Genomic DNA, 22,553 nt, shown 5'->3' on the forward strand with positions numbered 1-22,553 from the left:
AACAAAACTGATAAAATGATGGTCTTATTTGTTTGAGGAAGCTCAGGGAACAGTATCAAGTTATGACTGATGACATTATAAATAGTGAGTCATTCAGAACAAAGCAGGATGCAATCTTTTATCTCTCACTTCCATCTTAGTATTGGGACTTACCAATACTGCCCACAAGGCCTTCCCCGAGATTGATATATAATAGCTGATCATTACTGGGGCAAAAAACAAATTGTTTCATATCAACACAATTTCAAGGTTTTTCGTGGCCTTGTATAGTATGTAAAATAAACAATGTTTCAGTAAGAGAGGGGACTGGGATATTTAGCACACTTATAACACACACACAATAATTACTGTAGTTTCCTGTACAGTTCTGGATCTTTCTATCTTTATCCTTGTCTTTATTTATTTATATTTTAAAAAATACTTTATTTTTGTGTGATTTTTATGCACCAATGCACCAAAACAAATTCCCTGTATGTGTAAAAACTTACTTACTTACTTACTTACTTACTTACAAAAAACCCAATTCTGATTCTGATTCTGATTCTGAATTAGAAATTTGAATTATTGACAGTGGCTCCATACTTCATCAACATAGCATGCATTTTCTCACACATTAGATAAAAAATCCATAAGATTATTTTTCAAAATGTGTCTTATAATGTTTAAATAAACATTTTGTTTGTCTTGCGTATAGTCAACATAGAAATTATTAGCAAAATCAGAGTTACTGATACAGTGGCAAAGTCAAGATTAGATATAGGTAACTCAGCCGTGGCCATAAATGAAGGTGTGCACACAGGTAACAGTATCTACACCAGATACATTAAGTACCTGAACAGACTGACTTCAAAATTCTTACAAGACAAGTCTGTCTTAATATTTATATTTGTTTTCAATGAAAGGTTCAATATAAGTCTCTGTCATGGAATAGAAGATAATTTTCATTATTTATATCCTGACTACATCCTGCGTGGGGCTGATAAAAAAAGCTCATACTTCACACAGGACATACAATAGTATGCACAACAGACTGAACATATTAAAACACATAACAGTAGCAACATACAGTATGTGAGTCTCTGGATTTCATGAAGACTTCCCCCAGAAGAACAATGGGAAACAGCTGTGATGAGGAGCTGCATAGTAGAAACACTATTTCCTGTTAATGTAATTTCCTGAATTGCAAAGGTATCAAACTGTCTAAAAAATAGAAGTTCATCTTAGTAGTTGTAAATCCACATAAATGTGAATTCATTCAAAAAGCTTTGATCTGCATGCTGTGAGGTTTTCTGTGAAAAGTATTTTGTGGTTACTCTGGTGAGACGTTTTAATACCAACACCTCTGAAATTATAGTTAGATGGTTGACTAGTAAATCAGCATGGGTTGGATGAGTTTGTCATTGCAAAACCTGTGTGATTTTCTTGCCTTACAAGGTTAACAATTTTCTAATCCCTGACAATGACTGAGAAGTTTCTCTGCCAACCAGGAGGGGGCAGCCATTCATGCATGTAATAGAACAGAAAAAGTTTTCTCATTAACTGAAAATTGAATCAAGTGACTGGGTGAGAGAAAGCCAATTAGTTTCCCCCCTTTCTTTCCGAATTTATTAAATAAGGGGATATTTGTCAGTGCTGATGGGAGTACATAGAAATAAAAATGAAACATTTTACATCATATATTTAAAAGTCTCGCATAGCTTTTTAATTCACTCTGAGATTCTGTACAGCCACACTCATGCAATTACTCTGTCCTGTGTATGTGCATACACGCACACACACACACATACATACACACACACACACACACACAACATTCAAAAGCATACATGCGCAAACACAAACAATTACTTGAAGCAAACATAAGGGTGAAAAGTTGTCGACAGATTAAATGCATATAGCTGTACTTTGGAAATGGACCAGCTTGCATTCCATTTCATGCTATAGTTGATATGCATAGAAAAAATACAACTAAAACAGTAAAGCTTTCATCAGACATCTAAAATCAACATCATATGCCAACTTCAGAGATATCTTGTAGATTTTTTTGTGAAATGAATAAAATAAGTGAGTATCTTATATTTGAAAATGACAATTAAAGAACCTGCCTTATTATTTTTTTTACCATTTCACAGCAAACTCTTACAATGCTACCGAGGCAAAAGTACCAGTTTAGGGTCCTGGATGCCTTCATGATTTTATATCTTAAATTACATAATTATTATAATCAAGAGACCATTAAAACATAACCCAATCATTTAAGAGTCCATTAAGGTCATGCATAGAAGTTCACATATAAGTATAGGTTACACTGTGGTTTCACTTTTCCACAAACCACTCTTCATTCCAACGGAGCTCTGGGATTGGTCTGTGCCACTCATGTCCTGCTCCAGCTCGAGCACTGAGTTTTTGAGGGTGCCATTTGGAGCTGCAGCCCCTGGCACAGTGGTGGTGACACTGTTCAAAGGGTAGGAGCAGCGCTTAGTATCTCGCTCTGCAGCAGCTGCCAGTTTCAAATTGTCTCTGCTGGCGCATCGTCTCTGAGCACCGTGCATGGCCGCTCTGCTGGCCATAGTGGGCAGCAGGGGGAAGGGTTTACGGCTCCCGCTGCTGCCCCCATCACTTCCCTCTGAAGGGCTGGTTGCAACTGACTCTCCAACGCGCTTCCCATTGGTAAGCGGGCTGGCCTGGTTCTCTGAAAGGCTGTGGTGGATGCTACCATTCTCACTTGTGGCCTGTTTGTAAACTGCATGTGAAGCACTGAGGTGCTCTAAACCAGTGGGTCCTAAAGCCCCTAGACTGCCCCCACCTCCAGCAGTCCTTAGAGCTTTGAGACGATAGTGACTTCTGCCTTCACCCCGATGGTGATACTGGCTGCTTCCTTGTTTAGTTCTGCTACTCACTTTCCTTCTCTGTGGATGCACTGGGGCTGCAGAGTTAATGGTGGGCAGAATATTGTTGGTTGGCTTGGTGATGTTGTCCGTACTGGTGCTAGTGTTGTTGCCAGCAGGGGCACGTGAAGCGTTGTTTGGATTGTCTTGTGCCACCTGCAACAGATTTGTGAGCTTGCAGGGCCCGGGGCCCACACTGCTGATTCCACTTGGTGTGGACGATGATCGAGCTGATGAGGAGTTATGAGAGTCACCAGGTGGATGGCAGTTGATGAAAAGTTGTGATCCCTGCTCAGAGGTCTGCACCCCACTCCCGGTAGTGCAGGTATGTGTGTAAGTAGACATGGGATGGGAGCGGCGATAGCCTGGGCAACATGCCAGCCATGAGGCCTGCACATCCAGACGTCGGAAGCAGTGGTGCACCACCAGAAACACCCCCAATACAATGGCAGCCATCCCATACAGACAGCTAAACAACAAGCTAGTGTGCCCTGTCAGCCACATTGCCATGGCTCCACAACACCACAGAACCACAAACAGGAAGTGGGTTGCCACCAGCACCAAGAACTGTGTCTTCAGTGAATACTGGTCTTCTGGTGCCACAACAGGGCTTATAGGTCCCACCGCTGAGTCTGTGGAGAGGAGGCTGGTGCTTCCTGCCAATGCAGGCTGGCTCTCAGTCACAGGAGAGGATAGGGTGGTTCCGGTGCATTCTTTGGCCTCACGGTGGCGCAGGCGAAACACAGTGCACAGGAAATAGATCCAGGTCACCAACACCACTAGGCCAGCAGGGACAAAGAAAGACCCCAGACTGGGGCGCCACACCAACCAGCAGCTGCAAGAGGCAGAAAAAAGTCAGGAAGGTCAGTGAGAAACAAGAACATGACTGTGTATTCAACATATCACACAGAATTATGTACTTCAGCACCACGCAAAATAACACGAAGTCAAGGGCCAAATGTTTCAAGGATAAAAAGAGAAGTACTTACTAAGGGCTGTTGTCTCCGTAGTTGTTGACATTGACAGCTGCAGTGATCCCACAAATGATAAGAGGAACTCCACCAGCTATCAAATAGAACCTTTAATAACAGAGAAAAAAACATATCAAACACAAGTTCCCAGCTGCAGTTTTAGCGATAAAGAGGAGTTCTTGTTTCTGCCACAGGATGCTGTATGACCTTTGGCTTCTACGATGTTGTTAAAGTGTGCATGTCAGTGTCATTTTCCTTTTCGTGTTTTCATGATAGTCTGAATGAAGCTGTGTGATCCTTCACTCTCTTAGTGTTACAAGGGTCAGTATAGGTTCCAAAAGTCTGTGATTTATTGGGGCAGGATCCCATGTGGCTGAGTGGGCAACAAAGGAGTGCCGGGTGGGCCAGAGGTCAATGTATGATCGCAGCTTCAGGATGGGGCAGGGGGAGGAGAGATAGAAAGGAATATTTAGAAAGACAGTGCACCCCCTGCATCACCCTTCTCAGATTTATGACGACCCCCTCTGCTTCTGTTATGCTGGTTTCATACATTCCTCCCCTCCCCCACTCTGAGTTCATATAGGCTTAAAGCTTTTTTGTGCCTTACAGCAATACTCTGTTATGTCCCTCCAAGGTTTCTTTACAAACAGAGGGACTTTGGTTGTTGGGTACAATGACCTACTTTGATGGAGCATAGTCTGGGTGGCCATGCACAAGAACTCCCGCATCTGTCTAAGAGATGAACTGTACTGACAGCAAACAACAATCTCATGGTACAGGAAAAGGGTGAAGGTGAGTTCTGGCTTGCTTGCTGACCTGAGCATAGGTCGCTGAGTAGGTGGAACAGGAGACTCTCCGTCAGGCTGCCGTGGCATTCTCCACACAGCCTCTTTGTAGATGACCCTGGCACTGACTCCGATCCACAGCAGAGTCGACAGCGAGGAGTAGTGTAAGGCGATGCCAACCTGTCATATGTTACAGTCATAAGACATCAAGCTTACATGCCACTAATCAAAACGAGGACACTGTGCAAATTTAGGACTTACTGCTTGGCAAACCACTGGGTAGCTGGTCAAGCTTATGCCTCCTGCGTAGATGGCTGTTGTCATGGCGATGTGGAAGCAGGTATTCAGTAATGTGTGCCAGCTTTTTCTTGATATGTGAATGGAACTGTGGGGGCACAGAGTACAATAATGAGGAGATGTAGCAATTACAAATAGAGACATCTGTTTGCTCACATACACCTTGTGGTACCTGTGGTGTAGTATGTGTGTGATGATGATGGTGAAGAGGCAAAGGAGGAGCACTGCAGTGCAGGCATAGACCACAGGGTGGAGCACCCTCACAGAGATGGGTGTGGAGTTGGGGAAGTCAGGCACCTCCTAGAAGAAAACCACACATATATGAAAGTCTCATTCAACCTTGGTGAACCTGAATGAATGATAGATATAATACTAAGGGTATCCTACCTGCAGTACAGCATAGTTGCTAAGCAAAGAGCAGCGCATTGTGGAGGTGCTGCTGTCACTGTGGACCAACTGACAGCCTTCCTGGCGCCAACTTCCTTGTTTCTCCAGCGGCTTCAGGCTCCACTGGGCTGCCACAGCATCAGTACCAGGGGACAAATGGCGCAGCGAAACCCAGATGGGCTCCGAGTGGTTCCACATGCTGCAGCCGTCTGTCACAGAGAGAGGGGAAATTAATGATAGAAAACTGTATTGACGACTGAAATGTTTATTGTGCACTGAGCTGAAAACTCAGTCATGGATACTTTTTAAGATAAGTTCATATCATATCATATTAAAATAAAATCTATCAAAGCCTCAAAGACAAATACAAACATATCACCACGTTGGACAGTACCGTATTTTTGTGCATTTATTCCAGTGTGTGCTCTTTATATTTAGGTCGAAAGAGAACAGTGCTTTAGTTTGTCTGGCCTAGAAGCTAAGATGAATATAATTATTTTTTTTATTTCACATTGTACAGCACCAATGACAAATCTCCAAAAATATAACCAAAAACACCTTAACACTCCCTTGAAAATCCATAAAGACCTTTATTTGACGCCAGATTATTAGATAGATGTTTTTTTGTTTAGGAATTACACTACACCCTCACAGCACCCTCATATTTTACACAGTTATCCACAAGAACAAGAATAGGAAAAAAAGCCCAGAAATGCTAAGTGTCTTCTTAACATTATTTTAGGATGAAATTACAGGCTTGAAATGTAAGAAAACAAAGGTGGTGTCAGCTGAGAAAGTTCCTCACCTAGGCCAACAAAGATGACAGGAGTGTTGACGCTACGTCGACGAGAGTGTTCCCCCGTGTTGCTTGAGTTCCCAGACTGAGGGAAAAAGCTGCCAGTTCTGAAAGCTACAAACTGCAGCTTACAGTTTGCAGGAGCATCAGGAGGAAACAGAGTAGCTGGAAGAGTCACAGAGGCCAGGGCTACTGAATTCTGGAGGGCAAAAAAAACAAGACACGCACATGTTGTATTTAATGTTGAACTTTACCAGAACACCTTGATTACTGTGAATGCAGATACAATAGGTAACTGATGGCGCAGTATGTAGTAATAGTAGCTGGGATGGGTGCGCCTGCCTCACCTTTAAGGGAAAATTGTTGAGGGAGGTGTTATGGGAGCCAGTGCTGCAGCGAAAACGAAGCTGCTGCTCATGAGCGGACTCTGGCATTTCCATTCCCAGGCTGCCCATTGAGACCTCACGACGCTGATACACAGTGCAGGTTATGCCAGTGAAGTGGGCTGGTCGAATTAAGTGGGCCTCCATCACAATGTTCCTGGACACCTGTAAGTATCAAAAAACATAAATGGTGATGATTGTTTCCATGTAATGCCATTTGTTCATCATTCAGATAAGGTGTCCTAAATATTATGTATTATTATGTGTGAGATACAAAATACTGAAAATTTGGGTCGACAGCTCCTACCATGGAGAAGTCCTGAGCATGACTGTGTAGTTGAGGCCAGGCCAGTGTCTCCAGAGAGTGAACTATGGAGCTGCAGGCTCTTTTCTCTCTCTGGGAGAGAGCGAGGATCTGGTCATCCACCTGCATCAGGTTACTCCCCATCTCGACCAACACCTCTGACAACTGGAACACACACAGATTTTACATGTAGTTGCGTAAGGAGAAAACATAACTCACACATAGCTGTATATAGCTATTTCAAACATGCAATTAAATCTTCTTCACCTCTCGCAGCTGTCTGACATATTCCATAAACTTCTCCATCATTTGCGCCACATACAGCACATCCACAGAGTCGGTGAAGCCTGCGGCCTCCAGGGTGTATGTGCGCACCTGATGTGCTACGGTGACAGCATTGGACGCATTGATTGGCCTCTGTGAAGCAAAAGCGAAAATAGGACAAGGTGTGATGAAAGTAAATCTTCAGTGTTTACTGAACAGGAACCATGTGCTGTGATAAACTTTGCTCTGACAGCACCACTGACCAGAATAAAGGTATGCAGGACGCGGGTGATGTCATTGGTATAGTGACAGTCTGAATAGTCCCCCTCCTGCCACTTTCCTGAACGGTCACAGTATCGGGAGGCTTTTTTCTGCTCAATACCCCCTTCCACAGACAGGGAGGGGTAACGCAGCTGCAGACAGTACTGATGTGAGGTGATGCCGGCCAGAGTTCTGGGCCACCTGGAGATTAGAACCATAGAAGGATGAGAAGGCTCAATCTTAAATTATGTAATAATAATCATTGTAACGGTAACTAACCTGAACTCCCCACGGTTGTTGACAACTTTGTCTTCTGGACAGAAGGAGGCACTGTTCTCCAACACGACTATTTCAACACTGCGAGAGGTATTTCCCCGCCCAGTAGAAACCACACACTCCCACTCTCCCCTGGCCTCCACATGTACGTTGAATAGAATAAGCTCACTAGATAAAGAGAGTAGAGACAGCTCATTATAATACATTACCAACATACTCTGATACTCATGTCTAAACTAGATAAACATAATTTGGTTTAGTTTAGCATCTCACTTGAAAGTCTCTCTTGAGTCTTTACACAAGAGTAAATGGTTATACAAATCTAAATATAGACAGCATCTTCAGAGGAGACTGTGGCAAAAGAAGAGAGAGTCAGATTGCCTGACTAAACTTATTTTCCCTACCTGGTGATGAAGGTGCAGTCATGCAGCACACTGTTCTCCAGCTGAACACCCATCTCTGGGTCAGAGGTCACCAGCTGACCATTGTGACGCCAGTGTAAAGTGGTGATCTTGTCCACCAAGGCGGCAGTGCAATGGAAGGGCAGCCGATCACCTTTGAAGACCACCTGACGCTGGGATGGCAGCAGCGACAGGGTGTGCAGCTCCAGAGGTCCATCTGAGTAACATGGTGGGAAAAGATGCAGATGTGACCGTTATACATCACTCTGAATTATTTCTGCTGCTCTCTCTCATTACTCAACCTCAGCTAAATGTTTCCACAGAAGCTATTATGAGTCTGCTGTTCTAGAACAGATTGGATGCAGGCAGCAGCAATTCGTAAATGCAACCCACAGGATTAGTTGTCAACACAGCTCACTGATACTTTTAGAAATATGTCTCCGCTAAGCTGCTGGGATAAATCTCTTTCCACCCTTTTGGTCTACTAATTCTTAGAAATACTGGGATGATCTTGAGCACTGTTATGAGTGCACTGTCATTGTCATCCACAAGCCAATGTTCTCTGCAACAAAGCGGTGAACCGCCTCATTCACATGCCTCATTCTAGCCAGGCTCTCACCACAGCTCAGCTGGCTTTCCCTCAGTCCACGCAGGGGCTTTCCCCTCAGGCTCCTGGGGTAGGCACACAGGGTTTCGTCCCCCAGCCGGGCTGAACTGCTGCGAAAGAAGCCCGGGACCCAACGCAACCCGCAGTCACATGACAGGTGGTCTGAGTTGAAGTTCCTGGAGAGAGGGCATTTATCAAGGGAGATAAAAGAGAGTTTTCACTTTTCGCTCTTGCTGGCTCAGATACAGCGTTGTCTCTAGTTGCTAATTATTAACATATGAAACCTTTGCATGAATATTATTATCATACATAAAAATACTTAAATCACAGTCACCTTTTAACACAATATGTTACATATCAAAGATTTTTTGTATTCACTCTGAAATGAATTGACTGTTTTATGCTAGAACTGGCAGTACTGCATGTGAAAAAAACTAGGAAAAATAAATACCAACTGAAAATAAATGCTATCTTTGTCTAGAACATTTATTTTTTTCATTATTCATATATGGAATGGTATGCTGTCAGAGTGAATTTCTTGGAGTTACAGTGCCGACAGTGTCTAATACTCACACGAGCTTGAGGGACGGCAGCTCCTGAAACACTCCTTGATCCATGGTCGATATGATGTTGCCAGTGAGGTTCCTAGCAGAATACAAGTTATATGTGAACAAGTTAACTCGATAGCTTTCCCACAAAGTAGAATATTTTCATGGAATCAATTTATCTGTCTCTTACAGTTTAGTGAGATTGGTCAATCCCTGGAACATGTCTGCAGTCAGGCAGCCAATGCGGTTATTGGAGAGGTCGCTTAAAGTGTGAAAAGACAAAGGAATGTGTTGGTTATTTTTGAATTGCAAAGACTCGTCTCAGTCACTTAGTCACAGATTGTGATATCTTGACTTTTTCAATACCCATGTTGTTTTTGTGATATCAGATCAAACACTACATTGCCGGCATACAAGTAAAATTGTGCAGGACCTCCTTCAAGGTCTCACTAGTGAGAAAGGGTTTCCTTTGCCTCTTGTATTTTCCACAACTACAAGGCGTACAAAGTTGAACATCTATATAAGCATAGACACAGTCTCTACCACTTTCCCTTATCTGTACTCCATGGGACCCCAGTGAAGGTTTATCACCAATGGGGTAAAAGCAGGACCCCTGTTCTACCGTCCACCTCTGAGTGTGATGTATAGCCACAGCCAGAGAGGGATCTGCTCTGTTGCACCTCTGACACTACCCAGCAGAGAGCTGTCCAGAGCATGTGTTTATCTCCCCCTGTTTGTTTTGAGAAGCCCCAGACCTTGCAGGGAAAACACAAGTAGGGGGAGGAGGGAAGGGGAGTCACGCGGTGCAGCACAGGCGACCAGCTCCAACCCACGCCGCAACCAGACCTCGGTGTCCAAAAACACAATGAGTGAGCAGCAAGTGGCTGCAAACAGCCGCCTTGTCACATTCAATGACGTGTGAGGAGGCCCTGAGGTTTTCACAGTGGTGGAGTGGGGCACCAGGGATGACACTGCAAGGCCCCCACAAGGATCGGCAGAAACACTTGGTGAAGGAGGCCTTTATTGTCACTAACACCAGGAGCTCAATATAACGCATGACATCTGCCATGAGCTGCCAAAACAGAATCTGCTTAAGATAGATGTGAGGGATATGTGGGCCTGTCTCTTTCCACAACTACTCTGAAGCTGGCAAACGATGCTGCTCACATCATAAAAAACTACCCTGACTCCCTCATTTCTACCAAACAACTGAATTCAAAATTTCCATGCCTGCATTTATGATTTCTGTTAATATGTTCGCTGCTTTGAACCCAAATGGAATGTGAATCATGTTAATGTGTACTTACAGTTTCCGAAGCTCAGACAGGCCTTGGAAGGCTCCAGGCACGATGGTGCTGATTAAATTGTGCTTGAGGTCCCTGGGGAGAGAGAAAATATTAGGTCAATGAGAAAATGCATGCAGGGATGATGTTGACATATTTTACACAAATAGTTCAACATGATGGTAATTAGTAGCTGGAGCCAGCAGTTTAGCTTAGCATATAGACTGGAAGCAGGAGGGAAACCCCTGGCCTGGCATTGTTTAAAGCTAACAAAATCCACCTACCAGCACACAGCAAATTATTTTTTTTACACTTCTGTTATTGTATGGATTAAACACAGACACAATGTGCTAATTACATGGTTTAATTATTATTACTTAGTTGCCAGATGTTGTTACCTTCAGATAGAGCCAAGCTACTTGTTTCCCCCTGTTTTCAGTCTTTATGCTAAGCTAAGGTAACTGGGTGTTGGTTGTAGCTTCACACTTAAAGGACAGATATGAAAGTAACAAGAAAGCAAATAAGTTGAAGTAGTCCTTTAACACTGAGACTTCAAGAGGAGGCTTCTTTCAGTTTAAAATAAAGGGGAGTGCAGACACATTTCCTAAACCTGGCTCCTCCAATGGGTCACAGCAGGGTATTTCTGCTCACGGATAGGAAATCTTATCCCATCAGCCACCTGGGCTTGAGGCTAGCAAGATGCAGACCCTTGACCAAATAAAATATTAGTTGAGTATAAAACTGCTAGCAAGGGGTTCTGTCATTTTTCTGCTTGTTTCGAAATGACTTTTCAGTGATAAACTTGGCCACTGCAAACCATAAATATTATTTCCTTTAGCTGCCTTTGAGGATCTAATTTCATTCTATCCGCTGCACTTTTCTCCACCCTCTTCCCATTCCATACCCACGCCCATGTGTTCAACTATTCAGCCAGATGCCCCTCTCCATCAGCTAACCTTCGTTAGATTTTGAATCCAAGAAGTTTTTTATTGGCCAGGTGGGAATAGCGGGGTTAAACCAGGTCAGGAGATGGATGGCTATCGGCAGGACATGGCCGATGTGCACTGGAATGTGATCCATGTTCCTAGAGCATGAAAAATGCCTGCTCCCATCGGGCCGGTCACAGAGGAGGATTTCCTTACAGGAGCTTAAAAGCATCACCGCCATGGCTGCATTTTTGTCTATTTCACTTCTACCAAAGATGCCACTGTGGTAGGCAAGACCTCAGGGGACTTTCTGGTCCTTTTTTTCCACAAAGATTATCTGTCATCGCTGCTCTCGACCGCACTGCCTCACACCATGTACAACCTCAGGCATCTCTTAACCATTGTCTTGTCCGCTTTCCAAGAGATGAGCTATTTTGATCAAACTAGGGCAGGAAAATTGTTTCAGAAAATGGCTTCCCGTAAAGAATTAGATTGTGCGGTATGGCTGGGATAGAGTCAGAGATCAGGGGTTTTGCCGTTAGTCCAAGCTCTCGCTAAGTTATCGCTCATATGTGGATTATAGACAGGAGACAGGTTATAATGATGGAGCAAAAGCTATCTGGCCTTGGACCAAAAGGCTGAGGTCTGTTGTGTTTGTCTCAAAGCAGGCAGCCTTGGACAGCTCAGCCTAACTCTTTGAGTATGTGCCAGCTTGTCAGACAGACTTTGCAACAACTTCACAGCTTTTTAAAAAGGTGGAGACATTTCCACCTCTATGATTTTGACCAAAAAGTAAAAAAAAAAAGAATCTGCTTGGTGCTATATACACTTCACAGATCAAATAAAAGAGTCTGTGTGTTTGACAGAGAACAAGAATACACTCCAGTATGTGTGTGTGGCCTTGAGAGCCTGTTACAATGTATGTGGTAATCTTTGTGTGCCGCCATGAATGTACATGTGTTTCTGTGTGTCAGTAGCTGTATAGGATTTGTTGACCAGGGCGGGGGGGAGAACAATACTGCTGTTTCCAGTCTGTGTGTCCCGGGGCTCATTAGAGCAGCAATGAAAGACGAGGCACGGCCCACCATTTCCTCTCTCTGATGACCGTCTCTGCTTCACTGTCCTTTTCACACTCAAATACACACATGCAATTGCTGTGTAACACTGACCTCCATGTATATGCACTCAAACATGCATTTTTGATTAAGACTACTCCAGAAGTAAACAAGAACCCCTGTAAACACCAAATCCTCATTAGGTTACTAAACCTGACTTTTAAACCTCATGTCTTTCAACTGAAACTAAAGATTAAAATATGCTTCTCGTATTTGAATAAAGCATGTTTCCCTTGTCATGTCTGTTGTATAGGAAGATGTCCTATACTGAAACGCTGCTCATTCCTCTGTAAAATAACATGATGCAGTTGGTCATCATGCCCATGTGTTTATTAGGAGATAGAAGGAGAAGGAGAAGATAAATGTCTTACACATCATTGTGACTATAAACAAGTTGGTTAGTCCTTATTAACAACATTATTAGAAATCAATATCCTTTATTAACTTCATAAATGTTTTAATTTTATATACCGTTCAATTTTAATAACCTGGACCAGATCTCAAGACTGACTTACATTATATATCCCACATAAAAATACAAAATTTAAAAAGACTATTCTTCTAAGACTTCTAGCATTACTTCCCTTTAGCAGAGAGCTGACAATGACAGCCAACCAAGGTCCCCTGCTGGATTCGAAGCAGGAGCATCAGTCTGTGCACAGGTCTTAGAGCGTACTACTACAAATATGAAAAAAGTTGTAAAAAACCCGTTGTGGCTTCAGAGGAAGCTGCGCAAAGTCAGAAAAATTGCCTCAAGTGATGTCACTTGCGTATATGTCATTTGGGGCTGAAAACTATACAAATCTGAAAATGAAAAAAAGAAATGTGGAGTTGTGAAGTTAGATGGAAGTGAGGGTAACAGATCTCTGTAGCACGCTCCTCATCTCTGCTTGAATCTAGCAGCTTGGGGCTACATTAGCCACTCGTATAAGACACAAAAATCTCCAGTTGCATTGTGGGTAATGTTTTGACAAGGATGTGTGGAATATAAGACGATTTCTCTGGTTCTGCTGCATCCTTTTTTTACTGTCCATTATGAGTCCGACGTTGAGGCCTAACGCTTTAGGAGTGCAATGGTAAATTAGCGGACTCTTAGGTCAATGGTTTACACCTTAAACCCCTAGACCACCACAGCGGTCTTAATAATGGAACTATTTCAAGATTTTTATGATGCTGCTTATGTTAGGACGTCTTCTCCTCTGCTGTCATGAGTTCTCTCTTCCAAAATAGATTACAAATTCTAATATATTACTATAGAAAATAAAGTTTGTAATAATTACAAAGTAAAACATTATTATAACTCAAAAAATGATCTTGCAGCACATCAGTAAAATGGACAATATATTTTACAGACGATATATAGCATACAGTACATATAATAATGTAATGTAATGTAATAAGAAGCATACACACAGACATTGGTTTTGCTGTTTTTAGATGAAATTGCATTAGGTTACATTATTTGCCTGGAGATTTACAGTAATCTAAAGCATACATGCATGATCCTAACTGAGCTGCAGAGATTGTATGCCAATGAAACAGGCGCTGAGGGCCACACATTGACACATGACACTGATAGTGTGTAGTTTCTAAGCACTTCAAGCTTTCTGAGGATGAACCTTTTGCCCAGTGTGATAAAACCAATTATCAAATAGCAATAAAATGTAAAAAGTATCACACATCAAACACCTGCATTTCCTACAGTCTGCTCCTCTATACCCGGCTTAAAAGGGGACTGTGCTGTGTGTGCTGTGGCCTGAAGAGTATCAGCAGTCCACTACTTCTGATACACTCTCTTATCACCAAGCTGGGGAATGTGGAGGAGCTCACCAGAGTCAACAGGACTTGAAGCAGTAGCCAAGCACTTAGTCCTACTGTAGCCCAAATGTCAGCTCGTGTTCACCGTCACAATCCAGACTAAATCTCTGCTGCAGCCACTCGCCCACACTATCAGATTTATTTCCAACTTTATCTCAAACTTAGAGTACAGTACAAACTGCAGCCCCACCAGGCCTCACATTCAGGTGATGACTTGTCTGTGTGCCCTCTGTAGTAGACAGCACCCTGCCTGACAACAGCTTCACAGCTCAGTGGCCCTGACACTGATGACAACAGCTGTCACCAAGCAAGAGTATCATAGCAGAGACAAGAAATACTTCAAAGCCTCACGCTTGCTAAGCATGAAAATATAGTTAAAAAGGTTAGAAGTTTAAACTTGTAGCTACAGCTTTTTCATTATCTTCAGTAGCAGCATGCACTCCTTCAAAACGCTACATGATTGGTGGTGACCCATTATTGTTATGACTATGGTCTTCCTCTTTGAGTTATGCTTTGTAACCTTTGGAGTGTAGTGCTTTATTCCCTTCGCCACATGTGGCCAATGTGATTGGGTTGTGACAGACTCAAGCTCACTCCCAGCCCAGAAGGGGCCATTGTCTGCTGCCGCTGGGCCTAACACCAGCGGCTGCCATTAAGAATGTCTTTTTTTCCCACAAACTTCTCCTGATCAATGGGGCTGGTCCTCTGCCATTCTGAAGAGTCATTTCTCTGTGGGTATATGGGATGAGCACCTGGGCCCCATGCAGGCTGGAGAGGAGCGACGTGCTTGTAGGGCAGGGTGAGGGTAATAATGAAGACATGGTCTGTAAAGCGCTCCAGACGTGGAGTGCTCCATTATCAGGAGCACAGCAGCAGGGACTGGAGTGCTGCACTGACATTGTTTAGACCCTGGCCCCGGAGGGAGCTGGGAAAATGACTGAAGCCAGGGAATGGCCACTCATTATCGCCAGACTGGAATCAAGAATTTCCTGTTCCTGGAATTTTTTTTATGGAAAGACATGGCATTACAGGGCTAATTTTCTATACTCTAATTGTATTTATCTCTTGATGCAAAGCAGTACAAGCAACTGCCTGAAGATAGAAACAAATATTTGTCTGTGGATGGATTAAAGGTATGTTGGAAAAAGAAAGCAAGGGGGGATAACTGGCACCTTGGTTCCTGACAGAGGTCAGTGGAGACCATTTTTGTGCCGCGTGTCATTTCCTGTCTGGCTGGCTTGTCTAGCAGAGGCCCTTGCTCGTTTATTTTTACAGTTTCCTTTTTCTCCTTTTTTACTAGCTAGCTTTCCCCTGTAGGGAGGGGCAGGTGGGTTAGGGGATGCAGTACTGAGCAAAATTGTCCCTGTGTATGGCCCCGCAGACCCCACCTCCCTACTCCTCAACACACTTGCTCACAATGGGGGCTCTGTAACACAGGCCCCAAACGTACTCCTGCCTTCCCCCCAAAACAGGAAACCGGGATCTGCCGAGCTCTTGTTTTTCTATTAATTTCCTGCTTTGCTGCCCCTTCCCCAGATTATTTTCTTTATTTTTTTCTGGTTCCTCACAGATTGGATATACCTAATCAACGTTTTGTCCATGTTCCACTGGAGACCAATTGCTTTGTTGCAGCAATGAAGCTAAAGGACCAAAGATAGACCTATTTCTATCTACTATTATATTTATAAAACTGCTCCCAGTTGGACAACCATTGGAAACATACTTGAGATATTTCCTTTCAAACTTGGACAATCACCACCTGATCATCCACTGCCATGACTGTACTATGGTTCAAACAAATGAGAGCCTTCAGCTCTGCTCATGACTGACAGTAACATAAATTGTGGATCCAACAGCACAGCAGAGCTATTAGTTAATAGTTTTTATTTTTATTTCACGTTTGTTTTTAATTTCAGTTAGTTTCCTGAGTGTCCAGAGTTTTCGTTTTTCTTGTTTCAGTTTAGTTTTTATTGTTTAAGAATGTTTAGTTTTTATTAGTTTCACTATTATTTTTTTCTATTATTATACAATGGGGGGTATTTGTCTGGGGAAAATTTTAAGGAGTCCAGAAAAGGTATTACAATACAAACACAATGACTCACAGTCATGTAAGTGTCTCAATAAAGTTATGCACCAATGCCTCCTCATGCTTGTTGTGTTGACAAATTTAACCAAATTGACAAAGACTAAAACGAAAAGTTATTTACATACACAATATCATTTCAGTTAGTTTTCGATTCTTTCATTTATTTATTTATATTTTTATTTCAGTTAACCTTAAAAAAATTGTTCACACCTAGTTTTAGTTTTTGTGCAGCTTTAGTTGACCATATAATCTGCTGCACAGCAGTTAGCAAGATGTACAGAAATAGGAACATACACTTTTATTTGAAGTGTAAAATTTCCTAAGTTGATTATATGTTTCTATAGTCTGCAGCAAGAGGAGCTGGAGATTATTGTGCCAAGGAAAACTCTGGAACCATGGACTGTTATTGACTTCAGTTCTGGCTTTTGGAGCGGCCGAGAGAAGGGGGCGAAGGCTGCTTTGGCAGCTCTGTTAATTTTCATGAGATCTAGCAGCATGCACAGCAGTCAGAAACAATGAAAGCCAGTTTATGGTTTCAAAGGGACATACAGTGGATCATAATATTTGTCTGTCAGATTAATGATCATGTAAAGTCTAGGTTTCTTAGGGTCAGTGGTGACAGTTTTTGAAGAGAGAAAAGGCGGTGAAATGCTATTGGTTTTCTGTTTTTCCACTTGATGTTCTTCATAATATTTCTACAGTTCTGTTCTGTCAAACTGAGCCATTCATCAGACCCAAATTCTCATTGAATAACTTTAACAACAAATGAATAAACACAGGGTTGAAACAACGCACTCTTAATAACTGGGACGGAAAGGAACCAACGCCTTTTATTCAAATTATCAATGAAAAGGGAGACTCATGTCACTGAGTGAATTTTCAGCCAGTAGGTGGACTACAGCATGTAGAGAGTGGGAAGGGGGAGGAACAGTGAGAAACCCAGTGAGCTGAGAGAGGGGAGATGCAAAAATAAAGCAGAAAAGGAACACAAACGGAAGTGGGGGGAAGTAAGTCCAGAGAAAGCTCAAGTTCCTCTGGAGGAAAATGCCATTGAAACCATATCAAGTTTGTCGAATGAGTGTGCGAGAGGGAGTTACTGGCGTATAAAGCATATGATTTGGTAATGGGCTTATGAGGGGGCTCGCTCGCTGTTTCAATAAACCCCCAGAGCCATGACTGAGCTAGGCTTGCAATACAAACACACCCCGTTCCTTCAGTTTATCTGAAAGACACATCTGGAGTCTATCAACTCCAGCAGCACCCCCCTTTCTGTTTCCACTCTCCAGCACGCTTAACCCCTTCCTCACCCGCTCCACCCCTTAATGTCATGCACTCTCATTAGGTGACCGTTGCCTAACCGGGGGCCACTCAATGGCGTGTGCGGGCAAGCACACTAACACAAATGTTCCTTTTTCTGTGAGGGAGAAATGAGGCTCTCATGTGCAACCTCCACAGCTGGACTGAGCTCTCTTCAGAGTGGTGGGCTGGTACAATCTGAACCTTGTCTTACCCAGACTGGTCTAGACAGAAGGGCTCCTTGCCATGTCCGCACATTCTCCACTGTTTTTACATGCTATACTGCTGCCCACCTCTGCTTTGTTCCCACTCATTAAGGTAATTTGCTTAGCCTGTGTGGAAATAATATTAATCTCCCACTAAGAAAAACAACCTCAGCTTTATATAAGACAAACTGCAGTAGTGTGCTTTCCTTTATTCCCTCCCTCCGTCTTCCTTTCCTTCCCTCTCTCTCTCCAGCCACCATACCATCTTTAGCCATCTCGGCTCCGCTTCCCGTGTGTCAGATGGTAAAGTTGTTTAAGTTGGACTACTTCCTAACCCCAGCTGCTCAGAATGGCAGAGGCGATTTCAAGGTTGGTTTCAGTGAGGCTCAGGCAAAGACTGAGTGGCCTGTCTCCCTTTTTTTGTAAAACAGATACTATCAAGTCAATAAGTAATGAACTGGCAAAAGCATTCGTAACGTAATGTGATAATAGTGTTTATGTTTTCTAACATGCAGTCATTTTCCTAAACATATCCAACATCTGTACATTCTCATGCACTGTTGTGACTTACTGGTCACAGGTTTCAGTGCAAACTTCCCTTAATTCTTGTTGCTCTACAAGCATAAATCACAAGCAACTCCTTATTTCCTGCTCTTGAATGAAGTTATTATGAGTCAACAGGAAGTTTTTGAATTTCTTGAATGATATTTCCTGTGCATACTCTCTAAGAAGTACAACAGAAGTGAAAGTACAGTCATGTCAGGTACTGTAGAGATCATTTCAGACTCTCTTGTTGACAAAGTCTATCATGCTGCCAACACCTTGAGCCAGGAACCAGTCCTAACCACAAGCCTCACTCCTGCCTTTCAGACCTGTCCACTGCTAGCGCCCTGCTGCTCCCTCATCCATCATCATTGCTGCCCTCTGCTCTCCCTCTCCCTGTCGGGTGAACAGACCTGGTAATGAGGGCCCCTTGTGCCCTGCCTGCCTGTCCTGTGTCCCATGGTGCAGTGGGGCCCAGTTGGACAAGAGCCAGACTGCCTCTGCCCTCTTTGCTCATTATTCTCATTACCTCGCCTCAAATCAGTGCAGGACAGGCTGCTGGGATCTGTCCGCAACTCATAAAGGTCCGACTCGTTAGTGGGGCTGCCAGCGTCAGCTCCCATTAGAAAGGGCGTCTACAGAGGTGGAGGTAGTCAAATAGGTACAAAAGTACAGTATCAAAGGCCAGAGGGTGTGCTTGAATGTGACTCGTTTTGCATATAGCAAGCAACGCCACAGAAGCCAGGTATGATTCAACTGGTGTTTCATCCCAAAAGCTGGAAAAAAAGGAGGTATTCCAAGATCCAAATGTAGCTGTTGGATGGCAAACCTATTTAAAAGAGCTACAAAAACACAGTAGTCCAGTAAGAGGGCAAAAACAAACAAGGCTAAATTGCTCCTCTGCACTTGGGTGGTTTGGCAGGTTATGAAGGCAATAGTGGCTTTGAGGAGGTTTGTCCCAATGAAAGGGCTAACTGTGTAGATTGCTGCACTGTCTGGCCCAGGCCTGGAGGAGGGTGGCCTGCCCTGGAGCTGTATTCTCCAACTAACAACAGCAGATCAAACTGCATTCAACTCTGAATAGATGTCTGGTGTGAGTGTGTGGGTGTGAGTGTGCATCTGCTGAGAGAGTTACCAGACCCATTTGAAATGACTGGACAAGAAGCGAGGGTGCCCATACTAGGAAAGACACTCAGAGTTACAGTACAGACTGGAGTCACAACAGAGATGGGCCGAGAGTGTGTGTGTGCAGTCAGGGAGCAGACTGTGTTTATCCTTGTCACATAGGGGAAGAGATGCAGTGTAATTCCCTGATGTGTGTTTACTCAGCCCTAGTGGGCTGGCCTTTGATTACAGCACTGACCACATAATATGAGTAACTGTTCACTACTGCTCCAAATGACAAGCACATGTAGACAACATACTGGAAACAATGAGAAGACCTGAAGAGACAAAAAAAAAACCCTGAAATCTCACAATACAAACATGAACCAACACTGAGACAAAAACTCACATCCAAACCTTTGCTGTAAACGCACTTCTGTCTTCATCCCTTCAAACCCTTCCATCACTGCAACGGTGAATTTCAATGTGGCATTTTTCACATCAGACAGCAATTTTACCATGATCTCAGATGTAATTATAAGCTGTGCAGGGCTCAATTAAAGGTTGAAGACGTCAGAGTGAGTGAGCAGACCTCCACCACTGTGTGTCAGAGAGCCAGCAGAGGTTGAGGCAGAGGAGTGAAATGAGGCCTGCATGATTTACATTATGTCCTCTCCTTACACCAGACGCCCACATCTCCCTCTGTGGAGCATAAGTATGTGTCTGTGTGTGTGTGCTGTGTGTGTGTGTGTTAGTTTGTCTGCCTGTTTTGTGTCTTTCTCCCAGGCCTTTAGTTATGAGCCTCCAGGAAAGCTCCACCCTGTTGCCCCCTGCTAGTTTTATCACTGCTCCAGCTACAAGGGCAAGTTAGTGGGCAAGCTCAGGTTACCCGACCCACCGACCCTACGGCGCTACAGGGAACCTTGTCCGCACTTACAAAAACAAGCAACATAAGCTCATTTTACATCGAACAATACAGAACTACTTTGTCTTTCATTTGCTATCTGTTATTCTCCCAAGTATTATTAGTCACAGGATCTTAGTTTAGCATCTTCCTGTGCTTTATCAGCACCATCAGTGCAAGACAGTTGAGGTGAGAACTGAGAACTTAGCCTTGAAACTATTCACCCATGGTGTTCACATGCCAGACATAAAACAGCAATTCAGCAAAAACTGGCTTTTGTTCTCGACTGGCATGTCTGGTGCGAGCTCCAGCAGGTAGGTACTAACAAGCTAACAACTACAGCAAATTACCATATTTTTCTTTCTTTCGACATTTTTGAGAAGCTCGTTAGCTTCATGGGTGGCAGCTCCAAGTGGCATGTGGAACTAATATCCCTTCAACATACCCATCCCCCCCTCCAACAAAATAAGTATGTCTGCCAGACTACAGTATCCATGTGTGTTGTTACCAGGACGCCATAAAGCTTTACTGGGATGCTCTGTAAAACAGCACACCTTCTGGTGGGAAACACATATTATGTGTAATTCTCACATCAGAGCATCCGAGGCGCAAGCAGTGGTAGATTGTAGCCTCTAAACGCCAGTCATGACTGTAATGACTGTAAAGTTGACCATAAGACATATCGTACTGTATCCTTAACCTTCGGTGCTCGCTGCCAGCTGTCTCACTTGTTGATGTAATTAAATAAATAAAATGTCACAAAGGTACTCTCTGAGCGATTTTCCTTGTTTGAACACGCCTGTAACATAAACACGCTAACCTACTCATAATGACGATACTAACATGCTTGCACGAAGACAATGCTAACATTTGCTGATTAGTATTGCTCTTAAGAACTAGACAAACGTTATTACAATTTATCCTGATTGTAATTCATCCTCTGGGGACCATGAATGTCTACACCAAATTTAATGACAATCCATCCAATAGTTGTCGAGACACTGCGTGAAAATGTTAACCCCATGGTGGCCCTAGAGGAGAAGTCTTACTAGGATTTATCATCTGGGGAGTTTGTACCAAATTGATGCCTGTCATTGTTCCGACATCCCATTATTCCGAAATCCCAATAGTCAGAAAAATGTCCCATTGGTGTACATTTCTCTTACGGTCCGTTATTCCAAAAACAAACACTCATTGTTCTGAAAATACACACTGCGGTATCACCAACTTACTATGTCTTATTTGTAACTATGTACTTATTTCAACCCAAATCCTAAACCTAACCAAACTTCGACCATTTCGCTAACTATGTGTTTATAATTGTTACCATGGCGACAGAGGTGACCTGACTTCATTCCTTTCTGCACATCAGAAACTCGATCGAGAGAGAGTGTGTATTTTAGTGGGCAGTCCCCGCCAAATGTCACGGCAATACATTTAATAGTTGTTGAAATAGTTCAGTCTGGACCAAAAAGTGAACCAACAGACAGACAGACAGAAAGAACAGACAGAAAGAACAGACAGACAGTGATATGGACAGAAAGAACAGACAGACAGATGGATAGAATACCAAAAAAAGGAGTAGTAAGGCAAAAGGCTTCTCTGACAGGCAACAGTTTCCACTATGGTGTCTTTCCTGTTTGTCACCAGGACTGCCATTTATCTATACTTCCCCAGAATTATCCTGCCTATTACCTGTCTAACACCCCATTCAGCCAGATAACGATGCTACTAAGGAGGGATAGACTGTGATAGATAGATAGATAGATAGATAGATAGATAGATAGATTCACTGTCTGTGAACCACAGGCAAAGCTGCCAACACGCACCTCCTCCCAGAGATCTCCCTTATCTTGTCCTGATGAGTAGGGCTTACCTGATAATCAAGGACTGAAGCATAATTATGTGAACTTTTCAACATAATTCTGTGATAGCTAGTCTGAGTGTATCATCCTCCCTGCTGGACAGAAGCCCATGATTGGATAGAAGCACAATGAGCTGCTCAGATCTCACTGATACCCCGTCTGTATTTCTCTACAAAGGCCCCAAGGCAAGCTAAAATAACAGCTCACACATGGATGCATAAGCTATATCTCAAGTAAAC

At 43.2% G+C, this 22,553-nt stretch overlaps 1 protein-coding gene across 1 annotated transcript in view; it reads right to left on the reverse strand.

Moving 5' to 3' along the window:
- Positions 1-587: 587 nt before the first annotated feature.
- Positions 588-22,553, reverse strand: part of adgra2 (adhesion G protein-coupled receptor A2) — a 40,657-nt gene continuing 18,691 nt past the window's right edge. Inside the window, exons 3-19 of the mRNA XM_035658324.1 lie at positions 10,476-10,547; positions 9,359-9,430; positions 9,194-9,265; positions 8,633-8,796; positions 8,017-8,230; positions 7,616-7,780; positions 7,339-7,537; positions 7,079-7,228; positions 6,815-6,976; positions 6,472-6,672; positions 6,134-6,323; positions 5,329-5,537; positions 5,114-5,241; positions 4,906-5,029; positions 4,676-4,824; positions 3,878-3,967; positions 588-3,723 (exon numbers count right to left, since the gene is read on the reverse strand). Of these exons, the coding sequence (XP_035514217.1) occupies positions 2,304-3,723; positions 3,878-3,967; positions 4,676-4,824; positions 4,906-5,029; positions 5,114-5,241; positions 5,329-5,537; positions 6,134-6,323; positions 6,472-6,672; positions 6,815-6,976; positions 7,079-7,228; positions 7,339-7,537; positions 7,616-7,780; positions 8,017-8,230; positions 8,633-8,796; positions 9,194-9,265; positions 9,359-9,430; positions 10,476-10,547 (3,781 nt within the window). The 3' untranslated portion in view covers positions 588-2,303. The remainder of the gene's footprint in view (positions 3,724-3,877; positions 3,968-4,675; positions 4,825-4,905; positions 5,030-5,113; positions 5,242-5,328; positions 5,538-6,133; positions 6,324-6,471; positions 6,673-6,814; positions 6,977-7,078; positions 7,229-7,338; positions 7,538-7,615; positions 7,781-8,016; positions 8,231-8,632; positions 8,797-9,193; positions 9,266-9,358; positions 9,431-10,475; positions 10,548-22,553) is intronic.

The sequence above is a fragment of the Morone saxatilis genome, unplaced genomic scaffold (assembly GCF_004916995.1).
Source record: "Morone saxatilis isolate NCDOM2014 unplaced genomic scaffold, NCSU_SB_2.0 Contig16, whole genome shotgun sequence".
NCBI classification, from domain to species: domain Eukaryota; kingdom Metazoa; phylum Chordata; class Actinopteri; family Moronidae; genus Morone; species Morone saxatilis.